The sequence below is a fragment of the Salvia hispanica genome, chromosome 2 (genome assembly GCF_029641045.1).
Source record: "Salvia hispanica isolate PSC_SH4W2 chromosome 2, Shi_PSC_v1, whole genome shotgun sequence".
NCBI classification, from domain to species: domain Eukaryota; kingdom Viridiplantae; phylum Streptophyta; class Magnoliopsida; order Lamiales; family Lamiaceae; genus Salvia; species Salvia hispanica.
The window spans coordinates 62,307,351-62,326,779 of record NC_142693.1 but is presented as its reverse complement, the minus strand read 5'-3'; the positions used below and the strand labels follow the sequence as shown (position 1 = coordinate 62,326,779).

Here is a 19,429-nt window from a genome sequence, read left to right as displayed (position 1 = left end):
AAAATGGGATAACAAAAGCAAGAATTTACATGGTTGGACGTAAGTAGATCCACAGAAGAAGCTTGCAAGCTCTCTTATTCAAGTATTACAAAAGTGAAAGAAGTCTCTACAATCAAACACCATAAAACAATCACGAAAGCAACGCTCAAACTCGAGAGCTTAGAACTAGCTTTATACTCCTACTTGATTTCTTCACAAAGAAAAGTGTTAACTAACTCTACTTTCATCATTTAATGAAAAGTATATATGCACGATTTTGATCGCACCCTCAAGCTCGATCGGCTGAAAAACGGTTAAACCCCAAGTAGCCGTTGTAACAGAATTTCAAACTTTCACTAATTGCAAATTGGTCCCCGACCTTCCCTTTTATTCATTGAGTATCCACACCCAACAAATCATTTCCCCCCAATTGGGACTTTTTCCGGTGCTTGTACTTGATATCTTCTTCGTCATCATTAATGCGAATCGTATGTTTCGTTGGTTTGCTTCACGAAGCATTGCAGCATTGACTGTGCCATGCCATACAGCAACTATACAGAAGTCATTGTTTAGTTTCCTCCATTTCTGTGGTGACAATGAAGGTAGCAATATATGTTCTATGAAACATGGCCCCATTATTCTTACATACAGTTGTAAACAATCACGAATAAATTGAAACATAAGAGAACCTAGTTGCTCTATGATTAATAGAGAATTAACTAATAACATAACTTTATTCAAAAGCAAAAATACATTACAGATTATGACTAAGATAATAGTCTAGTTTTACAATCCTACGGTGATCAACATCAAAGTGATTTGAGTCTCTTGTTTGAGGGCAACGCATCAATGTCAAGCGTCTCCGTAGATGGTTGAAGCTTCGCCATGGCTAATTGAGCGAGATCATCGGTAAAACGATGAGGCCACCACACTTGCTTCGATTTGCAGGCAATTTGGACCGCAAATGCGAATGCCTTACCGTTGATATACACTTGACTTGAAGGAATATCCTCCGGGAAGGGAAACAGATCATCATCATATTCGCGTCGCTTATCCGACGGCGTAGATCGGACCTTGTTCACAACGTATTGGGCGAGATCCACGATGAAATCGCGCGACCAATTTTCCCGCACATTGAACTTTCGCTTCAGCGTAATTGCGAACGCCAAAGCGTTGGCCTTTACAAGCTCATCCCTGGTGCGCACTTGATCGGAAACCCACTGCCGATTTGATCTTCTACGGGGATGGATTGGCGGTTTTCTGCACGACAAAAACCCCTCCTTCTTCTCCATTATGTTTAACCTAAGATTTGGGGATTTTACAATTGGAACACGAAGAATAGGAAGAAATTCACAAATTCATAGTATTTTTATTATGTCTAAATAAAGTACTCCATTTCATATTTTTGAGAGGGGTACAAAATAAAAGTAATTTAGGAAGTATTTCATATTTTTGAGAGGGGTACAAAATAAAAGTAGATTTAGAAAGGAGACCATAAATAGATAATAAGTTAGATAGAGGCGTGAATAATTGCTAAATTTTCTTAAATCGCAAACTATGCAAACTCATCAACGCGATGTATTAAAAATGTCAACACGATAACATTAAAATGCTAGTAATACATAATATCAACAGAGTATTGAAATGTCAATAAAATTATGAGTTGACGTTTTAATGTCATCGTGTTATTGACGTTTTAATGTCAATAAAATGCCAGTAATACATAATATCAACAGAGTATTGAAATGTCAATAAAATTATGTGTTATTAAAATGTCAATAAAATTATGAGTTGACGTTTTAATGTCATCGTGTTGACATTTTTGATACACTGAGTTGATGAGATAACAGAATTAGCAAATTAAAAAGTCAGCAATATAACCCAGACTAATCAACTTAGGAGCTGTTTAGTGGTAATGTTATGTCAAGATAAGAGCTCCGATATGATCTTATTTACTTGTTTGGTATATATGGCTACTAGAAATGAGCCTGTGTTATTTTGTTGGATCGAAGAGGCCAATCTTGAAGCCTTACATTATGAAAAGGGTTAAGGCCAAAATTGGTTCTAAACATGTGACCATTTTATTTTTTTGGTCTTAAACTTTATCTTTTGGATTTTTGGTCCTGCACATATGGAAATTTGATCATTTTGGTCCTCCGTCAATAATTTCGTTAATTTTTTAACAATCAACACGGTTTGCTCAATTTTGACCAGATTAAAATCTTAATTATGATTCTTAAATCACAAATTATTTCCTAATTATTTTAACAAATATATCCAGCTTCTTGTCTCACTATGCAGGAGGTGCCTCTGACCCGCTCACCTGCGGAGACTCCAGAGCAGTCGAGTGAGAACTTGTGGGCCTACTCCCACCACTAACCGAGTGTTTCTTCTCTGCAACCTCCAAGTCCAGCTTCTTCCAATCCAAACCTTTCTCGGCCAAACTCAAGCTCAGATTTTGCTCACTCCGACCCCCTCCAACCCGAATTAGGGCCGCTGGAGCCGTAATTGGAAAAGCCGCCCCCCAATCTGCCGTACTGCATTTCCTCCGCCGAGCGCTCCACCAGGTGGAGGAACAGGATCCCGATTCCGATCGGAGGTTAGCTCTACGACTAGGTTTCGCCATCATCTGCCTGTTCGTGTCGGTCGCCGAATCGGAGGAAGATTCCGTCGAATTTTGAGTGAAATGTTGAGAGAGAGAGAGAGACGTATTTCATTATTATTTTTATTTATTTCTGTTTTTTAATGAATATAATAATTAGTGACTTAAAAGTCATAATTAAGATTCTAATCCGGTCAAAATTGGACAAAATGTGTTGACTGTTAAAAAATTAACGGAACTATTGACGGAGGATCAAAATGATCAAATTTCTATATATGAAGGACCAAAAAATCCAAAAAATAAAGTTTAGAAAAAAAAAAATAAAATAGTTTAAGACCAATTTTGGCCTTAAATCTTATGAAAATTAACTCACTTTTTGTTGCGTTAACCTATATGCTTTGATAATTGGATCAAGATGGTCTAATCAAATTAATAAGTTACCCCTTCTTCTCATTTCTCGATTATTTTTATACTAATTTTTTGTTATTATTTCATTTGCTTTATGAAGTATAATTTGACGAAACCTATTTGGTATTATGTCATTAATTTTATATTTTACACTTATATTATAAATTTGGAATTCACCATTTTAATAACATGTGGACTTTAAAAGAAAAAGTAACGTGTGGAAATTTTACTAACATTTCAATTAAACAAAATATTTATTACTATAGTTATATTACCAGTACTTGTTTCCATATAGTGGCCGGACTCAAGTCCTATTTAATTTAGTTCAAGCGTTTCTTCAAATACGAGCATTAAAAAAATTATGTTAAATAAAATAAATAAAGTTGAAAAGGCTTCATAAGAAGATGAGTAAATGAGAATTTTAGCAACTATCAATTTATATTTAAATCAATGAATTAGGTTTAAGAATTGATTTAAGTATAAGAAGCTACTCCTATGGTCAAAAAAATTTAAAAAGAGGATATATTTGTCCATAAACAATATGATTTCTCTTACTTCACTTTGAAAAATTATTTTAAAAGAATTATTAGAAGGTTTCATTATCTTCACTCATTTTGAAAATATACTATAAATACTCGTATCTCATTATGAGCTCTTTTATTTCACTTTTATTGGATATATTTTGGAATAGGACTAGGAGTATATTTTTGACAAAACCATATTGAACTATATTTATGAAAGCCCAATAAAAGAACTGGCTTATTAAATTTGGCCCATTCTCATTCCATAGTACAGATGCATTTTCTTTCAATTTCGGTCTTGGAATTCCAATGTACTCCTAATTTTTGACTACACAGTAGGAATCACATTTCATGTAAGCACTGATTTTAAGAAATATAAAAATCAGTACATTAGAAAAGCTAGTACAATATATAACTCATTTTTTATATTGATTTTATAATAAAATAGAAATATATTAAGTTAATAGAATGTGAAACCTAATTAAACGTAAAATATGACTTATTATAGGACAGATCAAAATGATAAAATGTAATTTTTATTGTGATACATATAAAAAGTACATAATTTTGATAAAATCCAAATCTTATGTGTCAAGCTAACTTTTCTCATAAATTCAACTCAATTTTAAAATTCATTTTTGTCTCCTTTCGATTTCTACTTTAATTCTAATCATGTCAAAAAATAAGAGTACTAAAATAATGCAGAAAGACATCTTTTAAGTAAATATTATGCATCCGACTTTTTCATAATTTAAATTGATTTCTTTCCCTTTTTAAGTTGTACTAGAATCTAATTATTAATAGCCTTGATTACATTTATATAATTGAATCACAAAATCCCCAAATTTTCGCTCATAACAGAATCCCCAAATTTGAAGAAATTAGGTTAAACAAATGGAGAAGGAGGAGTTCTCCTGCAGAAAACCGCCGCTCCATCCCCGCCTCGGCTCAACTCGGCTCTGGATTTCCGATCAAATTCGCCGTAGCAAGACGGATAAGCTTGTAGAGAGCAGCGCTGAGGCGTTGGCGGATATGGTGAAGGCAAGGTACAATCTGCAGGAAAATTGGTCGTCTGATTATACTTTAGATCTAGCCGAATTCGTTGTGAACAAGCTTCGATCGACGCCGGCCGATAAGAGACGTGAACACGACGATCATCCCTTTCCCCTCCCCCTCCGAGACCCAAAGGATCCACTTTTACGCGTAGTGTATATGGTTGGTAGGTCATTCGCACTGGTGGTCCAAGTGGCCTGCAAATTCAAGCATCCGTGGTGGTCTTATGAATTTGCTGATGATCTCGCTCAGTTAGTCATAATCAAGTTTCAATCATCCACCAACCCACTTGATGATGCTGATGCATTGCCCTCCAACAACAAACTCAAATTATTTCATACTCCCTCCGTTCCATAGTAGGGAGGCATTTCTTTTCGGCACGGAAATTAAGAAAAGGTTGTGTTAGGTGAGTTAAGTAAATGAAGAATAAGAGCATCCGCAATGGTGCCTAGGCCAGCTAAATCCAGCCATTCTTTCCCCTGCCACGTCAGCAACACTAAAAAATTCACCTGCCACATCAGATTTAGGCCACATCAGATTTAGGCCAGCCGTAATAAAAATAATTCAAAATATACTACATTTACGGAATTAAAATTACGATTAAAATACGGAATTAAATTTACGACACATATACGGGAAAAATTCGTTAATTTTATTTAAATAAAAAAAAGTACATTAACTAAAAATAAAAAAATTACATAATAAAGAAAAATCTGGGCTAGCCACCGCCCCACTCTACTCCTCACTAATTTATTAAAAAAATACATTAGAAAATGTTAGTATGCCTTGAATCAGTTATAGTTTTAGTTCTTAATTTTGTATTGGGCCTAGTTGTTGTCCATCGTTAAATGTTGTTCTTGTACAGAAATTTAGAGAGAGAGAAAATCGCGTTTATATAGGTTATTTTTTTTTTTTATAAAAAAAAACATAATCGGCGCTGGCCGATCGGGCTGCCACAATAGCGGCTAGCCGATCGGCTAGCGCATCGGCCAGCGCTCGCCGATCGGCCAGCCCACGCCGATCGGCTAGCCGATTTCGCTCTTGCCGATTGCAATGGTTCGGCTAACCGACCGGCTAGCGCGACGAATCGGTTAGCCGGTCGCTAGCCGACCATTGCAGATGCTCTAAAGAAGGAAATGAAAAAGGTAGAGATGCAGAGAGAATAAAGTAAGAGAGAGTAAAGTAGGTGGGAAGAAATGTGTTGACTTTTACCAAAAAAGGAAATGTGTGTTGACTTTTACCAAAAAAGGAAATGACTCTACTACTATGGAACGTACCAAAATGGCAAAATGACTCTACTACTATGGAACGGAGGGAGTAGATAGAATTATGTTATGCTTTGTTATTAAGAAGGATGTTATTTTGAATTTTTTTAATGTCATTGTTTTACTAATTCCCTATTAATCTGTGGTTTTTGGGCATTTTCCCCTTAATTTTTGAACCAATAGACCAACTTTTCTTATGCTTCAATTTATTTGTGATTATTCATAGGGGTAGTGATAAAATGCAAACTTATATATGATACAAACTCAAAACTACTCAACACAGCTTCAACACAGTTTCAATACAATATCAACACAATGTAAAATTTCTAGATTTAAATGTCAACATGGTATCAACACAATATCAACACAACATCAATCCCGTTGAAATTCTGTTGACATTTTTCTGTTGATGTTTTTTTTTTTTTTTGATCTGTTGACATTTTTCAGTGGTCCAGATCATAGTTTTAAGTTTATATCATTTTTAGAATTTTCATTTGACCACATTCCTATTCACAAGTGTATATTTAGATTTCATATATACTTGAACTTGCAAAGGAATTGATCACACATTGAGTCGATGACTACTTTGTAGTTGCAATTGAATTATGTACTTAGATATACGCATTTATTAAAGCTGAGGGCTGAAAGGCAATTTTTAAAATGCTGTTAAAAAATGATGAAATAAATCAGAGTTGTTTTACCTATACAATGTTGTTGATTTGGATTGGAGCCTATATTTTCAATTTAATAACTCACTGGTCTTGTTCATTCAATTCAATTGATATTTCTAATCTTACTGACGTATCAAATACTAAGTCGCAAATCAGTAAATTCATCTAAATTAATTATTACTATCATTTATAACATACTCATATTTTGGATTAATTATCGTAAAAAATAATTGTAATTTTCTTATCGGATCAGTAAAATATGTTTGACCCCTATATATTCCTGGTGTTACTTTGAGGAAATCTTCCTCTAATCTTGAAATAAATCACAACATTTTTTTTTTGTTTACTAACTTGCTTGCTTGCATAGATTAATTTCCTCCCTTGCAATTATTCACTATCATAAAGAGAAAAGAAAATATAGGAAAAAAGAATCGAAATAAATCACATGCATGGAGTTTAATTATATAAGCAGGTAGATAGATTGAGTGTCTACTCTTTACGACGTCAAATTTCAACTTTAAAGTGTACCTCTCCTTATTCGTCAATTTGATAAAAGTAAATTAATTTAATAAATATGGCACGGAAGAGAGAACATTATATTGCTAGTATTTTTATTAATTTTTTTGTTTATTTATATTTACATATGTTTTCATCTCTTTCTAAGAATTTAGTATAATTTTCTTTTATTTGATAAAATCCCATTACTATCAAAGTAAGTATTATTATAAATTAATACTCACTCCTTCCCAGTTGTATTGATTTCTTTTTGCCGTTGTTTTGTAAAGATGATAATAAATACAGTGGAGAGAAAGTAAAGTAAGAGATAGAATAATATATAATATATTCATTATTCTATTAATTATTTTACTTTTTGTCTATTTTAACCATTTATTATCATTTTCATCAATCACGTGTCGAAAAATATTCAATCACTTGATATGGGACATATGGAAAATAAAATTGTGTGAAGCTACGTTTTCTAGTAAATTCAATCTAACTTGTAATCCATTTTTGCTCTCCTTTCACATTTATTTTGTATTTCCAATGATCTATTTTATGCTTAGATTATCTTTGATTGATTTATGATCTATTTAAACTGATCTACGATCCAATTTTCTTAAATTTATTTCAATTGATTTTGTAACTTTGATTCTTTTATTCCGAATCCCCAATTTTCAACTTCATTCGAAATTAGGTCAAACAAATGGAGAAGAAGAAGGGTTCTCCTGCAGTAGTGTTAGTGGAACGTGAGGTTCATATCATTAGTAAGAGAGATGAGAAAAAATAAGAGAAAAGGAAAAAAAAAAAAGAGTAAGAGAGAAATAGTGTTAGTAATATAGTATTCATATTATTAGTAAGAGAGAAGTCGTTGAAAATCTTCCTTTTTTAAATATGCTCTATTTTCTTGGACAGGAAGTGTAACTTTTCCCATAAATCCAATTCTATTTTAAAATCCATTTTTATCTCCTTTCTATTTCTACTTTTATTCTAATCATGTCAAAAAATAAGAATAAAATTAACGCAGAAAAAAATATTTCAGTAAATATTATGCATGCGACTTTTTCTTAATTTAAATTGATTTCTTTCTCTCTTTAAGTTGTAGTACTATAATCTTATTATAGCCATGATATCACTGAATCACAAAAACCCCAATTTTTCGGTTATAAAAGAATCCCCAAATTTGATTGAAATTAGGTTAAACATAATGGAGGAGAAGAAGGGGTTCTCCTGCAGAAAACCGCCACTCCATCCCCGTCTCGGCTCAGCTCGGCAATGGATTTCCGATCAACTTCGCTGTACCAAGAAGCATAGGTATGTAAAGAGCAGCGGTGAGGCGTTTGCGCTTATGGTAAAGAGAAAGTACAATGTGCAGGAAAATTGGTCATATAAATATACTTTAGATATCGCGGAATTTGTTGCAAACAAGCTTCGATCTACGCCGGCTCATAAGCGACGCCAATTTGACGATCATCCTTTTCCCCTCCCAGAGGATCTTACTTCACGTTCACTGTATAGCATTGCTCAGGCTTTCGTATTCTCGCTCCAACTTACCTGCGAATTCAAGCACCGCTACTGGTGGCCTCATCATTTTACTGATGAACTCGTTCAGTTAGTCTTGATCAAGTTTCACTCATCCACTAAGCCACTTGATGTTGATGATGCATTGCCCTCCAACAACAAACTCAAATCATTTCATCAAGTTTCATCATAGAACTATGTTATTAGGAAGGATGTTATTTTTGAAATCTTTTTAATGTCATGTTACTATTAGTTACTACTAATTCTCTATTAATCTGTGTTTTTTGGGGGCATTTTCCCTTTAATTCTTGAACCAATAGACTAACTTTTGGCTAAATAGGGAATGAATTACCTATGAATTATTCAAAAGATAATTAAAATGATTTGTGTGCCGGTTCATTCCATTTAGTTTTTTACTATTACTGCAATTTTTGATCGAATTTTAGAATATCTAAATTTAAAATATTTAGCAAAACTAATATAATACTCCCTTCGTCCACAACTCATTACTTTCTGACATGAATTTTAACAAATGTTAAGAAAAGTTAGTGAAACACGGTCTGACTTGTGTGTATTAGTTTAAATAATATGTGAGTGAAATGAATTGGTTGAATGTGCGACATTTATACCGTTTATGGACGAACAGAAGTCCAATCCGGAGCATGCGATGAATGAATGTTTCAGTTACCTCTCATTGTATCACAGAATATTCGCATGCTCATGATATCCAATAAGTGGTGGACTAACATCCCTCAACGTATATTATAGGAGTATCATTCAAATACTAACAAATACTCCTATATGAAGTCCAATAGCAAGTTCCAGCTCCAATGCTGCATATATGAAGTTTGGAATTCTGATTTATGGACAAGTGTTATCAATAAATATAAATCTGGACTGATAAAATTAAAAACATGCATATATATATCTAAAAATAAATGGTTTTATTGTTATATCAATAGTACTATTAATTTTGTCAAATTAATTTTGATTTTGACTTTCACGATACAATTGCAAGATAAGATATTGAAAAGTGATGATTTTATATTTCCATTTAAAATTAAGGGATTAATAAAAAAACAATGAAAAGTTAATGAAAACTCGTAATTATTAACCAATAAGTAATAACATCAGATTTGTTTAGTTCCGGCTAAATCCGAGATAAGAAAATAAATTTTTAACACATCTAAAGGCCTATGTAACTGACTTTTTTTTGTCCCACATAAGTTTTCAAAATTCGTATCAACACATAGCAGTAGTAGGAGTTAGGGATGTCAATTGGGCTAATCCGCTCGGGTTTGGAAAATCCACTCGGATTGTCGGGCTATTTGGGTGCGGGTTGTTCGGGCTGTGAATTTTTCGGGTTATAAATTTTCGGCCCTAACCCTAAATTTTCGGGTTTCGAGCTAACCCACAGGCTATTCGGGTCAATAGTAATCTTATATGTAACTTTCTATCCAATCCAATATTCTAAATTATTAAAAAGTAGATTGTTGCATATAGTAAAATATTATGAAAGTGATCAAGAGAAATAAAATAATAGCAATTGAAAATTGAAACAAAATAGATAAACATATCGTTTAATTCATATCACACATGAATCTGACTACAATTAAATGGAAATCATACATTTCATATAACCCTAACTTAATTTGAGAGAGAAGACATAATTACCATATATTCTTCATATCAAATGTTGTACTACTATATTTAATATTGATATTACCAAATATACTTCATATAAGTATATAATCCAAAAATTTAATAATATTTTATATTAAATGCTCAACCTGTGGGCTAACCCACAACCCACCCGGGCCAGTCCGTATAACCCGCCGACCCGAACGGGTTAGCCTATGTAGCCCGCTTCTGAATATGGGTTGCAATTTTCCGGCCCTAACCCTATGATTTTACCGGGTAACTCGGGTTGACCCGTGAGTTTCGGGTTAGATTGACATCCCTAGTAGGAGTACTATTTTTCTAAGTAACTTGAATCTCCAACCAAAGGAAAAAGTTATTACCAATAAACTCATGTACCGTGATTCTGACGTTAGTAAAGAAACTAGGGGTATCGAAACGGGTACCCGTACTCGAAAACTTCAATATTATAATACCCAATCCCGACCCGTATAGTTAAACGGGTAACCCCATATCCGCATCGGGTATCCCAAACCCGCAGTTGCGGGTACCAAACCCGCACACATAATTTGAATTGTGTACTATATTATTCAACAACATTATGCTTTTAGTTTTCGCTCATCATCAATGCTAGTCATCCAATACAATAATTTTTTGTACAGCATTATTCAACAGGAAAGGACATTTCAATGTTTTTTAAAAAATTCGGCAATTTGGGAACCGGATTTTTCGGGGCCTGATACCCTACTCAGGTATCCAGGTACTCAAAAGCTTATCGGGTTCAAAGAAACGGGACAGTGTCAGCTACAAAAAGATGAAAACGCACTGCAGCTTTGGGAGTTAGAACTTTTACCTGTTACCCTAGGTATATGTAATACTTCTACAGGAGCAACACCAACTGCAGTTCCGGTGCAGAAAACTTCGTCTGCCTCAAGTAGTTCTTCAATCGGACTAGAACGCTCCTCAACCTGTCCGAATTCAGAGAGAATGTAGAGCTTTCAAAAAAATTGAACCAAAGGATGTCGATGCACCAGGAAGATAAACTAATAAGAAAGCATGTAAATTGTTGGTGATCGTAAAAGACTCAAAAGTTCGATACTAGGACAGCACACCAAAAGCATTTAAGCATCTGTATCTTGCAGTGTAGCAGAAGGCAACAAAGAAAGCACCTGCTAACTATAGCTATCAAAGTGGGATATGCCTAGCTAATCATCGCGATGAGAACTGTTTTATAGCATGAAATGGACTAGTTATAACATCTTCTCGGGACTAGTATACAGAGACAGCAAAGTGGCCAGGATGGCCAAAGCTCCTGTTCCCGGAACAAGAGTTGAATGTTATCCCCACATTTAAAAGCATGAGATCCATGGATTACCCCCTAGAATATCCCACTGATTGTACCTTGCAATATACACGAGTTAAATACATGGTATACAGATACTGACACATCTGATGAACATTCTACATGAGAGAATTAGGTGATAAATACCTTCTTCGCGAAAACATTAGAAGCTGAGACCTCCTCAATGTCTCTATTATTGTTCGCAGCCAGGTATAAGACATCAGAAAATCATTTATCCTTGTTTCTCCTCATGGCTTTTAACACCTACACCAACCAAAGTATAATCTCGTCACATGCATATGCAGAATCACACAGTATAAGGGTGTAATATGATGTCAAAACTCAAAAACATAATCATCTATTCACAAAATCTCGCCAAATGCATATGCTCTACATCCAACCATATATTTTCAATATGTAATTAGTTAATGTTCCTGAACACATAAGTGCCACTGGTATCTATCATTTCTCTTTTTGTCATGTTACGAGCTCAATATCAAAATTCCAAGTAGTTTGAGATTAAGCCAGTTATGTATTACCTATATTAACTTTTATAGTGTTCAAAGTTCAAACTGACTAGGATAATATTTTTTAGGGTGATCAAGGTTTTCCACTGTAAGCCATCATGCATACTTTTGACACAATACAAACCAACACTATATCAAAGACTCAGTGCAGGACTCAATAGGTCAGAAGGCAATGCTCAAGTTCCACAAATGCCATATCAAAGTGCCCGGGGATGCCAAGCAATAATAAATACATCTGTACAACGAAAAATGCATCCTAGGAATCTAAAGAATAAAAAAGGAGTACTAATAAAAATGATATCCATCAAATAACATATGTTAGGAGTTTCCAGTGTTATCAGTTTGGAAACTTCAACAAAATGAAAAAAGGTCATACCAAGAAAGATTCAAAGGAGTGAGGTCTGGCGAGGAGTCAAGAACACGCAAAAAGACCTCCAGAAGTGTTTTACAATAAGCAGTAATCTAAATCTTTCCCTAGCTCAAGTCAAACCAGAAGAGTTTCGACACAAAATTTGATTCATTTCTTTTTCTTGCCAACTGCTGATCCATATGCCACCTCTCAACAAATTATATAGTCAAGATGTGACGGGAAGTATGAAATGTAGTTACAACAATGAGCCTGGTCTTTGTAGGTGTCTAATGGAATATTTATTATTCAACCTCGCTTCAAAATTTCAATGAGAAATCTATCGTTTAGTTCAACCAACTTAATAATCAATAAAAACAAGGGTAGTGGAACTGGTTGATAAAAACATAATGAAACAACAAACCTCCTGACCGGGGGCACATAAAAACCAGTAGAAGTCTTTAATAGTGGTCATTGATTTGTCCTGCAAGTGCTCTTCAGGCCACATATTTTCTGTGCTAGTTGGAGGAGCGGAACCACGAGCAGGTGGAGAAGCAGGAAGAGATTCATCAATGCGGTTGGTGTTTCTATTCCCATGTGTAACATTCCTTTCACCAATCGGTCATAGCTGGATGGAGCACCAAAACTTTCTGACACATATCTTGGCATGGGATCCTCTCTTTGGCCATAAGCTGCCCGTTCTGGAATAGAACTGAATCCATTTAGACCAGGTCCCACCCTGTGTTCATCTCCAGGACTTGATATCTCAGCCATACGAGAGGCATATGCAGATGGTTGACTACCGAATGCCATTCCTCGGACAAGGCCACCTTGTGGCCCAAGGGTTATGGAATCATGACCAATGGGTCTTTGAGGCAGAGGAATGTACATCATCCTGTTCTCATAGGAATGTCTCTCATCCATCTGAGCATCCTGGGAGCCATGGCCACGCAGCTGTGCCCACCAGGACAAAATCTGCTGATCTGTGACCTGGAGGAGATAACATACTAGGAGTTCTAGGAGCAAAATACATAGACAGACCCTTTCTGATTGAAACGACCAAGTCAGCTAGTTTGAGCTTGCCATTCTTGCGCAGCATCTCTGTGTACCTCCTCAATCTTTTTCGGACCTTAGACTTTTCCCCGCTGCTGCCACTTATTCTTTCTCAGATCAATAGAATCTCTCAGCATGAATCTTACAGCTTCATATTATTGGATGGTTGTGTAATGATGTCAAAATAAGCATTCATGTGGTCCTTCGCTTTCGGATGATCTATCATTACACCAATTCTGCTCATTAATTTTCACAGAGCTTCTATGTTTTCTTCACCAGTACTCTGATACTGACCAAACATTTTACCAATACATCCGTGCATTATTCTTTCAGTCAACATCTTCTTGTATAATTCTCCAATTAGTCTAATATTACCCAACACTCAGTCTCTTCTTCTGTCTGTTTACTATCACCTTCATCAGCTTCATTTGCCTCCTGTTCTTCTCTTTCTCCCCTCTTGTTCTTCTCTTTCTCCTCACTTAAATTCTTCCTGCCATTTCTTCAAGAGTAATCTCTTGAAAGTGTCAATTCAGGCAAGACCGCAGTACGGTGCAACAAGAAGGTATGCTCCATCAGAGCTTTATCCAAAATCTGCAAGATGACCCCAGACAGTGTAACTACATTATCGACATTGACTTGCTGAACTTGCTGGAACAGTTTCTCAAATTTTTGAGATGTGAGTTTGTTCAATATGCTCTTCAACTGCATCTGTTCCTCTTCTTCATCATCAGTAACCTTACCCACTTACTTCTTCTCAGCTAGGTGCATAACTGGGGTTGGTGTCTGAGGAGAAGGCATCAAACCTTTCTGGAAAGCAGTTCCCCACTGCCATCTATCCGATTTGGAGTTATTTCTTCATAACACTCCCTGAGGACCAAGGACTGCGTTGGCCCTGAGAGGATGCCCCCAACCATGCATGGGTGTTTGAGGCCGTGGATTCTTTAGAATCCCACAATTACCTACTTGACCAGGTCGAAAACCAACAACATTATTCGCATATCCAATATCTGCACCCATATCTTTTCGCTCTGACATAAGTGGGCCTGGAAAATTTTCCATTTATCCTCATCCTCCACAGCAACGTGCGAGGCTATCCAGAAACCCTGTGAATGTTTCTTCCAGGACCAGGATGTGTCTCAAGCATATTGACACTGTACATCTGCTACGTATGAAGGGAAATCTCAAGTCCTTCTGGAAGAGCAGTGCATTCCTCCACGAATTTAAGAAGGAAATCTCAGAATTCGAAGACTGAAGGGAAAAAGGCTTAAGATTTAGTCAGAGGAGGTTTCTCCCTTGGCAGGTCACTCTCTCTAGAAATTTCAGATGACTGCTTCATGTTAATGCTTGAAGATTCTTCAATGCTCTCTGCATAGATCACAGCATCTTTCTTGTCCACATGACCCTTGTACGTCATATAAACTATAAAGATATTGATTCCTTGGAAGTTTCACATGCGAAATGAGTTCTAGGCAACGGAGATTTGGTGTTACTGCTTCAGCTTCCAAGGATCGAGAAATCAAACTTGAGAGCGAGGGTGTTTACCTGCCAACTTGAAATAATAGGGTAATATAGCCCATAAATAATGAAAATTTCATAACGTGGACGGTACTGATAACTGGATAAACAAACAAGACATATCATACCTGATCCTGCTGGCCGTGTCTTTTAACTGAACCAGGCACGGCTACTTTATTTCTTGCCTACTAGCGGATCTTTTTATTTTAATAATTATGCAGAACCATCCATAGGAACAAAAGCAGGAGCCTACCAAATATTTTCGATACGTAACAAATGCATATTTCCATAGACTTCACCAAAACTCGATGATGATTAAGATTTTAGAGCAAAAAAACAGAGATTTTAGACTAACTACAATATTCAGTGTTGACCAAATAGAGTCGATGATAGTTTACGACACCATATAGAGGTCCAAGCTCAGCAAAGCTTGCCTAAAAGATCAACTAGTATTACATCCTAAAACAACACCAAAAACTGTAAAGTTAGCATGGTGATGAGAGAATAAAGTTGAGAATCATGAACGAGTAGGATAATGTTTATCTAGAGGACTTGTTTGCTGCAAGAAGCATTGTCTGCTTCTATGTTGTAGATTCTTCTCTTTACAACAGGTAAAATAGGATTCATTTAAGTTAAATCTAATTAGTATGTCCTAATAGATTTATGGTATAGCAATTGTGTAGTTTCCTCCATTTCTTTGGTACCAACACCATGGCAATGAAGGCAGCAAACAGTTGGAGAGACATACAGAGCAATTAAAGAAATCAACATTCTCTCTTTATGAATCAGATACAGAGCAACTAAAAAAGTAAATTCCTAAAACTAGAGTTGCTCTTCAAGAATTAAAGGACGATCATATATAGATAGAAAATGCACCACCATACAAAGTAGTAATAGACAATCAAAATACAGAAGATGAGCAGGAACCTAATAGAAGATAACATTGTCAACATAATAGCCACAAGAAAATAACATATTTGATCAAAATCTATGATCCCTTGAGTTTCTTTGAGGGGCTAGCATCGTCAGCATCAGGTTGCTTGATGGATGACCGAAGCTTCATTGTAATATATTGAATGTGATGATAAGCCAAAATATCAGGCCACAAACTTCCGTCGACCTGGCACAGAGCCAGGAGAAATAGTGCTAGGTGGCGATACAAGGGAAACATTACACGGCAATGACCATCCTTTAGCAAGGATAAGGCAGCCTGATCATGATCATCATGCTCAATAGTTTGAACCTTGGTTATCAAGTATTGAGTTAAATCAACACTAAAATCATCAGGCAAGTCTGCTGGCAGATTGTACGCTCTCTTTACCATTGATACACAGATATTAGATATGGCTTTGATATAATTATCCTCACACCGCAGCTGATCGGCAACCCAACTACGATTTGATGTATCGCCCGATTTTCTGCCCGAAAAAAACAAGAGATAATGAGAAATTATATGATGAGCAAGGCAAGGCCGATTTGACCTTTGACGGGGAGGAAGCGGCGATTTGCTGGACTTGTCATCCACTCTGCACAAAAAAGCAAGAAATAATGAGAGAGATTGATGGACTTGTGTGTAAATTAGTCATGATTGGATTAAACCTTTTACGACGGAGAGGGAGGGGCGGTTTGCTGGCGGCGGCGGAGGCCTTCTCATCGATTCTGCAGGGGGGAAAAAGAGATGAGAGAGATGGCGATGTAAAATTAAGGGCAAGGAAACGCCGATTTGACCTTTGACGACGGGGAGGGAGGGGCGGTTTGCTGGCGGCGGCGGAACCCTTCTCATCCACTCTGCAGGGGAAAATAAAAGGTGAGAGAGATGGCTATGTAAAATTCGGCTGATAATTAAGGGCAAGGAAACGCCGATTTGACCTTTGACGACGGGGAGGGAGGGGAGGTTTTCCGGCGGCGGCGGCGGCGGAGGGCTTCTCATCAATTCTGCACAAATTAAAAGAGAGTGTGAGAGAGAGAGATAGGTATGTGAACGTCGGCTGATCAGCAAGGGAAGGCCAATTGAATTTGACCTTTGACGACGGGGAGGGAGGGGCGGTTTTCTGGCGGCGGCGGAGCCCTTTTCCATAACCGAGAAAAATGCGGGAGATTTGGGGAACGGGACAAAAAATACACTTCTTAAAACGCATCTACTATTGAAGAAGGATTTTGGAAAATGGAATTTGTGAATATTCCCTTTCCACGAGTGGGAGACATTTCATTTTACGCACTCATTTTAATAAAATAATTATAAGTAATTAAAGTGGAGAAAAAGTAAAATAAGGAAAATATTATAGATAAACTCTCACTATATTATTCTCTCTTACTTTATTCTCACTTTAACTATTTAATATCATTTTTTCAAAATGAGTGCAGAAAATGGAAAATAAAATGTCTCTATTACTGTGAAACGGAAGGAGTATAACTTTATAAGTCTAACGTATATTAGTTTTAAGTGATGTGAGTAGCATGAGAAGGACGGAGCACAAGAATTATGTTATTATTAGTAATTATTATATTGCTTATATAAAGTAGTGAAAACGAAATCTAAGTCTTAATTAAATAAAAATTAGAACTGTGCATTGTTGATTTTATTTGTCTGATTAGCCCCAAATCAGAAGGATTAAGGTTAAGGTCGAAAAATTATAACCATGAAAAAACCACAGCCCAATAGCCTGCACCGCATAATCCAACAACCCGCATGGGTTGGCCTGATTAACATCCTTAAATAGAAATAATGGAATTGTTTGATAAACAGTTGTCTTTAGATTATAAGATGTAGTAAAATAACTATAGGGCTCTTAATATAAATATTAATGTATTTATTATTTAAAATGTGGTAATAACTGTAGGTCGTGTATGTTAGAGTTTGTATACTAGAAATCACGTTTCGAGTGATTGAATACTGTAAAACTCTTATTTTATTTTCAAATGAATAAAACAGATTATTTTTGTCATAATGTTGTTATGTTTTACATTTAATGGATGTTAATGCATGTTTAAATGTATAAGTTAACTTAACAAAGTCTAAGTCTTTGTAGACCGGTTGTGGTCGGCGTCCACTTTAAAGTAACACGGTCAGTTCTAAACAAAGAAAAAGATGAATTTCACAACCTAGTTGGAATTTGACTATCCATCGAGAAAGGTTGCAATGACAGTTCGCATATTTCTAAGTCTTACTGAAATAAGATGACATTGGTGTGGTATAGCACTGAACGGATCTAACAGCAAGACTTGTCCTTATGCTATCTACTGAAAGGCGAGGTCTTGATAAATATTTGTTTCTTAATCAATGTAGGTTAGCATTGAGCATACGGTATTGATTATGCATTACTTTGACTTATCAAATGGTGCGGGTTTTTCGTAACCCAATGATCCTGATATATTGGTAGTGGTGATCAATATCTAGCGGTGCTAGGATTGCTATTATATTGAATCGTGCGCGAGCTGAGTCTCGTTTGATAATGTCCTTAAGAGGAGCGCGAAATAAGGTTTTATTATTCGGAACCTAGCTAGTTGGAGTTTGATTACTCTATGAATAATAAATAAGCGTTTCATGCTAAGTCCACTCTTGGAATTAATAAGAAATTAATTAATTAAGTCCATAGCAGACATTAATTAATTAATGGACATTTTTATCTTAAGCATGGGAAATGAAAGTTAAACGGAAACCCGGATTACTTGTAATTTCGGATTTGGATGGGGAGAGTTCAATATTACTTCTGTAGTGGCTGCTCGTAATATTCAAATTGTAACTTATATTAAATTGTGGGTTCAATTTAATTAGTAAAAAGTAAATTGGATGAACCCATATCCAAAACCTTCCATAGATCCCTGTTTGGGCGCAAAAGGAACTTAATATAAATAGGAGAATAAAGGAGATAGAATAATCACAATTTTATTTTGTTGAAATTTTTGAAAATTTTCGCCCCTCCCAGCTGAGGAGAATTTCGAATTCTTCTCCTATTCTCAAAAGGATTTCTTCTGTCTTCTTTATTTAAGTCCTAGTATTCTGGTGAGATCAGCCCACACTGATATCGGACTCCTAGTATTCTGGTGAGATCAGCCCACACTGATATCGGAGTACAGTTCGAGAACCAGAGAGAAGATTTGTGGTCTAGTATTCAAAGCGTCACGTGGAGAAGTAGCTAGCCATCTTCAATTCTTTGGAGAATTATTTAGGTATTTTTCTGCTCCGTAGAAAAGCATGTTTTAAGTTTCAATGTTCTTAAAGCATGATTAATTCAAGTTATGAGCATGATACATGTGAGAATTACGCGAATATATTTTGTATAAATAATCTGCTAAATAGATCTGATTATTATGTGATTTATTTGTGTGTTAAATCTATACTTATATAAAAGGCGAGTTTTGGCCTTATATTGAATATTGATAAGGTTTGGGTAAGCTTTTGAATATTTATAAGTTTTGGGTCTATATAACTAAATCATGTTTTTGATTTGTAACGGCCAATTGTGCGTTAATTACAAACCGCTAGACAT

General features: G+C 35.7%; 1 protein-coding gene and 1 pseudogene across 4 annotated transcripts; both read right to left on the bottom strand.

Annotated features, from left to right (window-relative positions):
• Positions 1-10,798: 10,798 nt before the first annotated feature.
• LOC125216764 (eukaryotic translation initiation factor 4G pseudogene) lies at positions 10,799-14,658 on the bottom strand (annotated as a pseudogene). Its single transcript, XR_007175455.2, has 3 exons — positions 12,796-14,658; positions 11,646-11,762; positions 10,799-11,124 (listed from the first exon to the last, which is right to left on the bottom strand). The product of XR_007175455.2 is annotated as a eukaryotic translation initiation factor 4G pseudogene (transcript).
• A 1,115-nt stretch (positions 14,659-15,773) lies between these two features.
• Positions 15,774-17,090, bottom strand: LOC125210887 (uncharacterized). 3 transcript variants are annotated; one of them, XM_048110520.2, is made up of 6 exons: positions 16,961-17,090; positions 16,809-16,874; positions 16,668-16,727; positions 16,539-16,598; positions 16,421-16,465; positions 15,774-16,357 (listed from the first exon to the last, which is right to left on the bottom strand). In XM_048110520.2, the coding sequence occupies exons 1-6, from the start codon at positions 17,014-17,016 to the stop codon at positions 15,928-15,930; spliced, it is 717 nt and encodes a 238-aa protein (XP_047966477.1). In that variant the 5' UTR covers positions 17,017-17,090; the 3' UTR covers positions 15,774-15,927. The 3 variants fall into 3 exon arrangements, with proteins under 3 accessions (XP_047966477.1, XP_047966469.1, XP_047966492.1); XM_048110512.1 differs by having other exon boundaries at positions 15,774-16,465; XM_048110535.2 differs by lacking the exons at positions 16,668-16,727; positions 16,809-16,874 and having other exon boundaries at positions 15,774-16,465; positions 16,961-17,059.
• Positions 17,091-19,429: the final 2,339 nt, after the last annotated feature.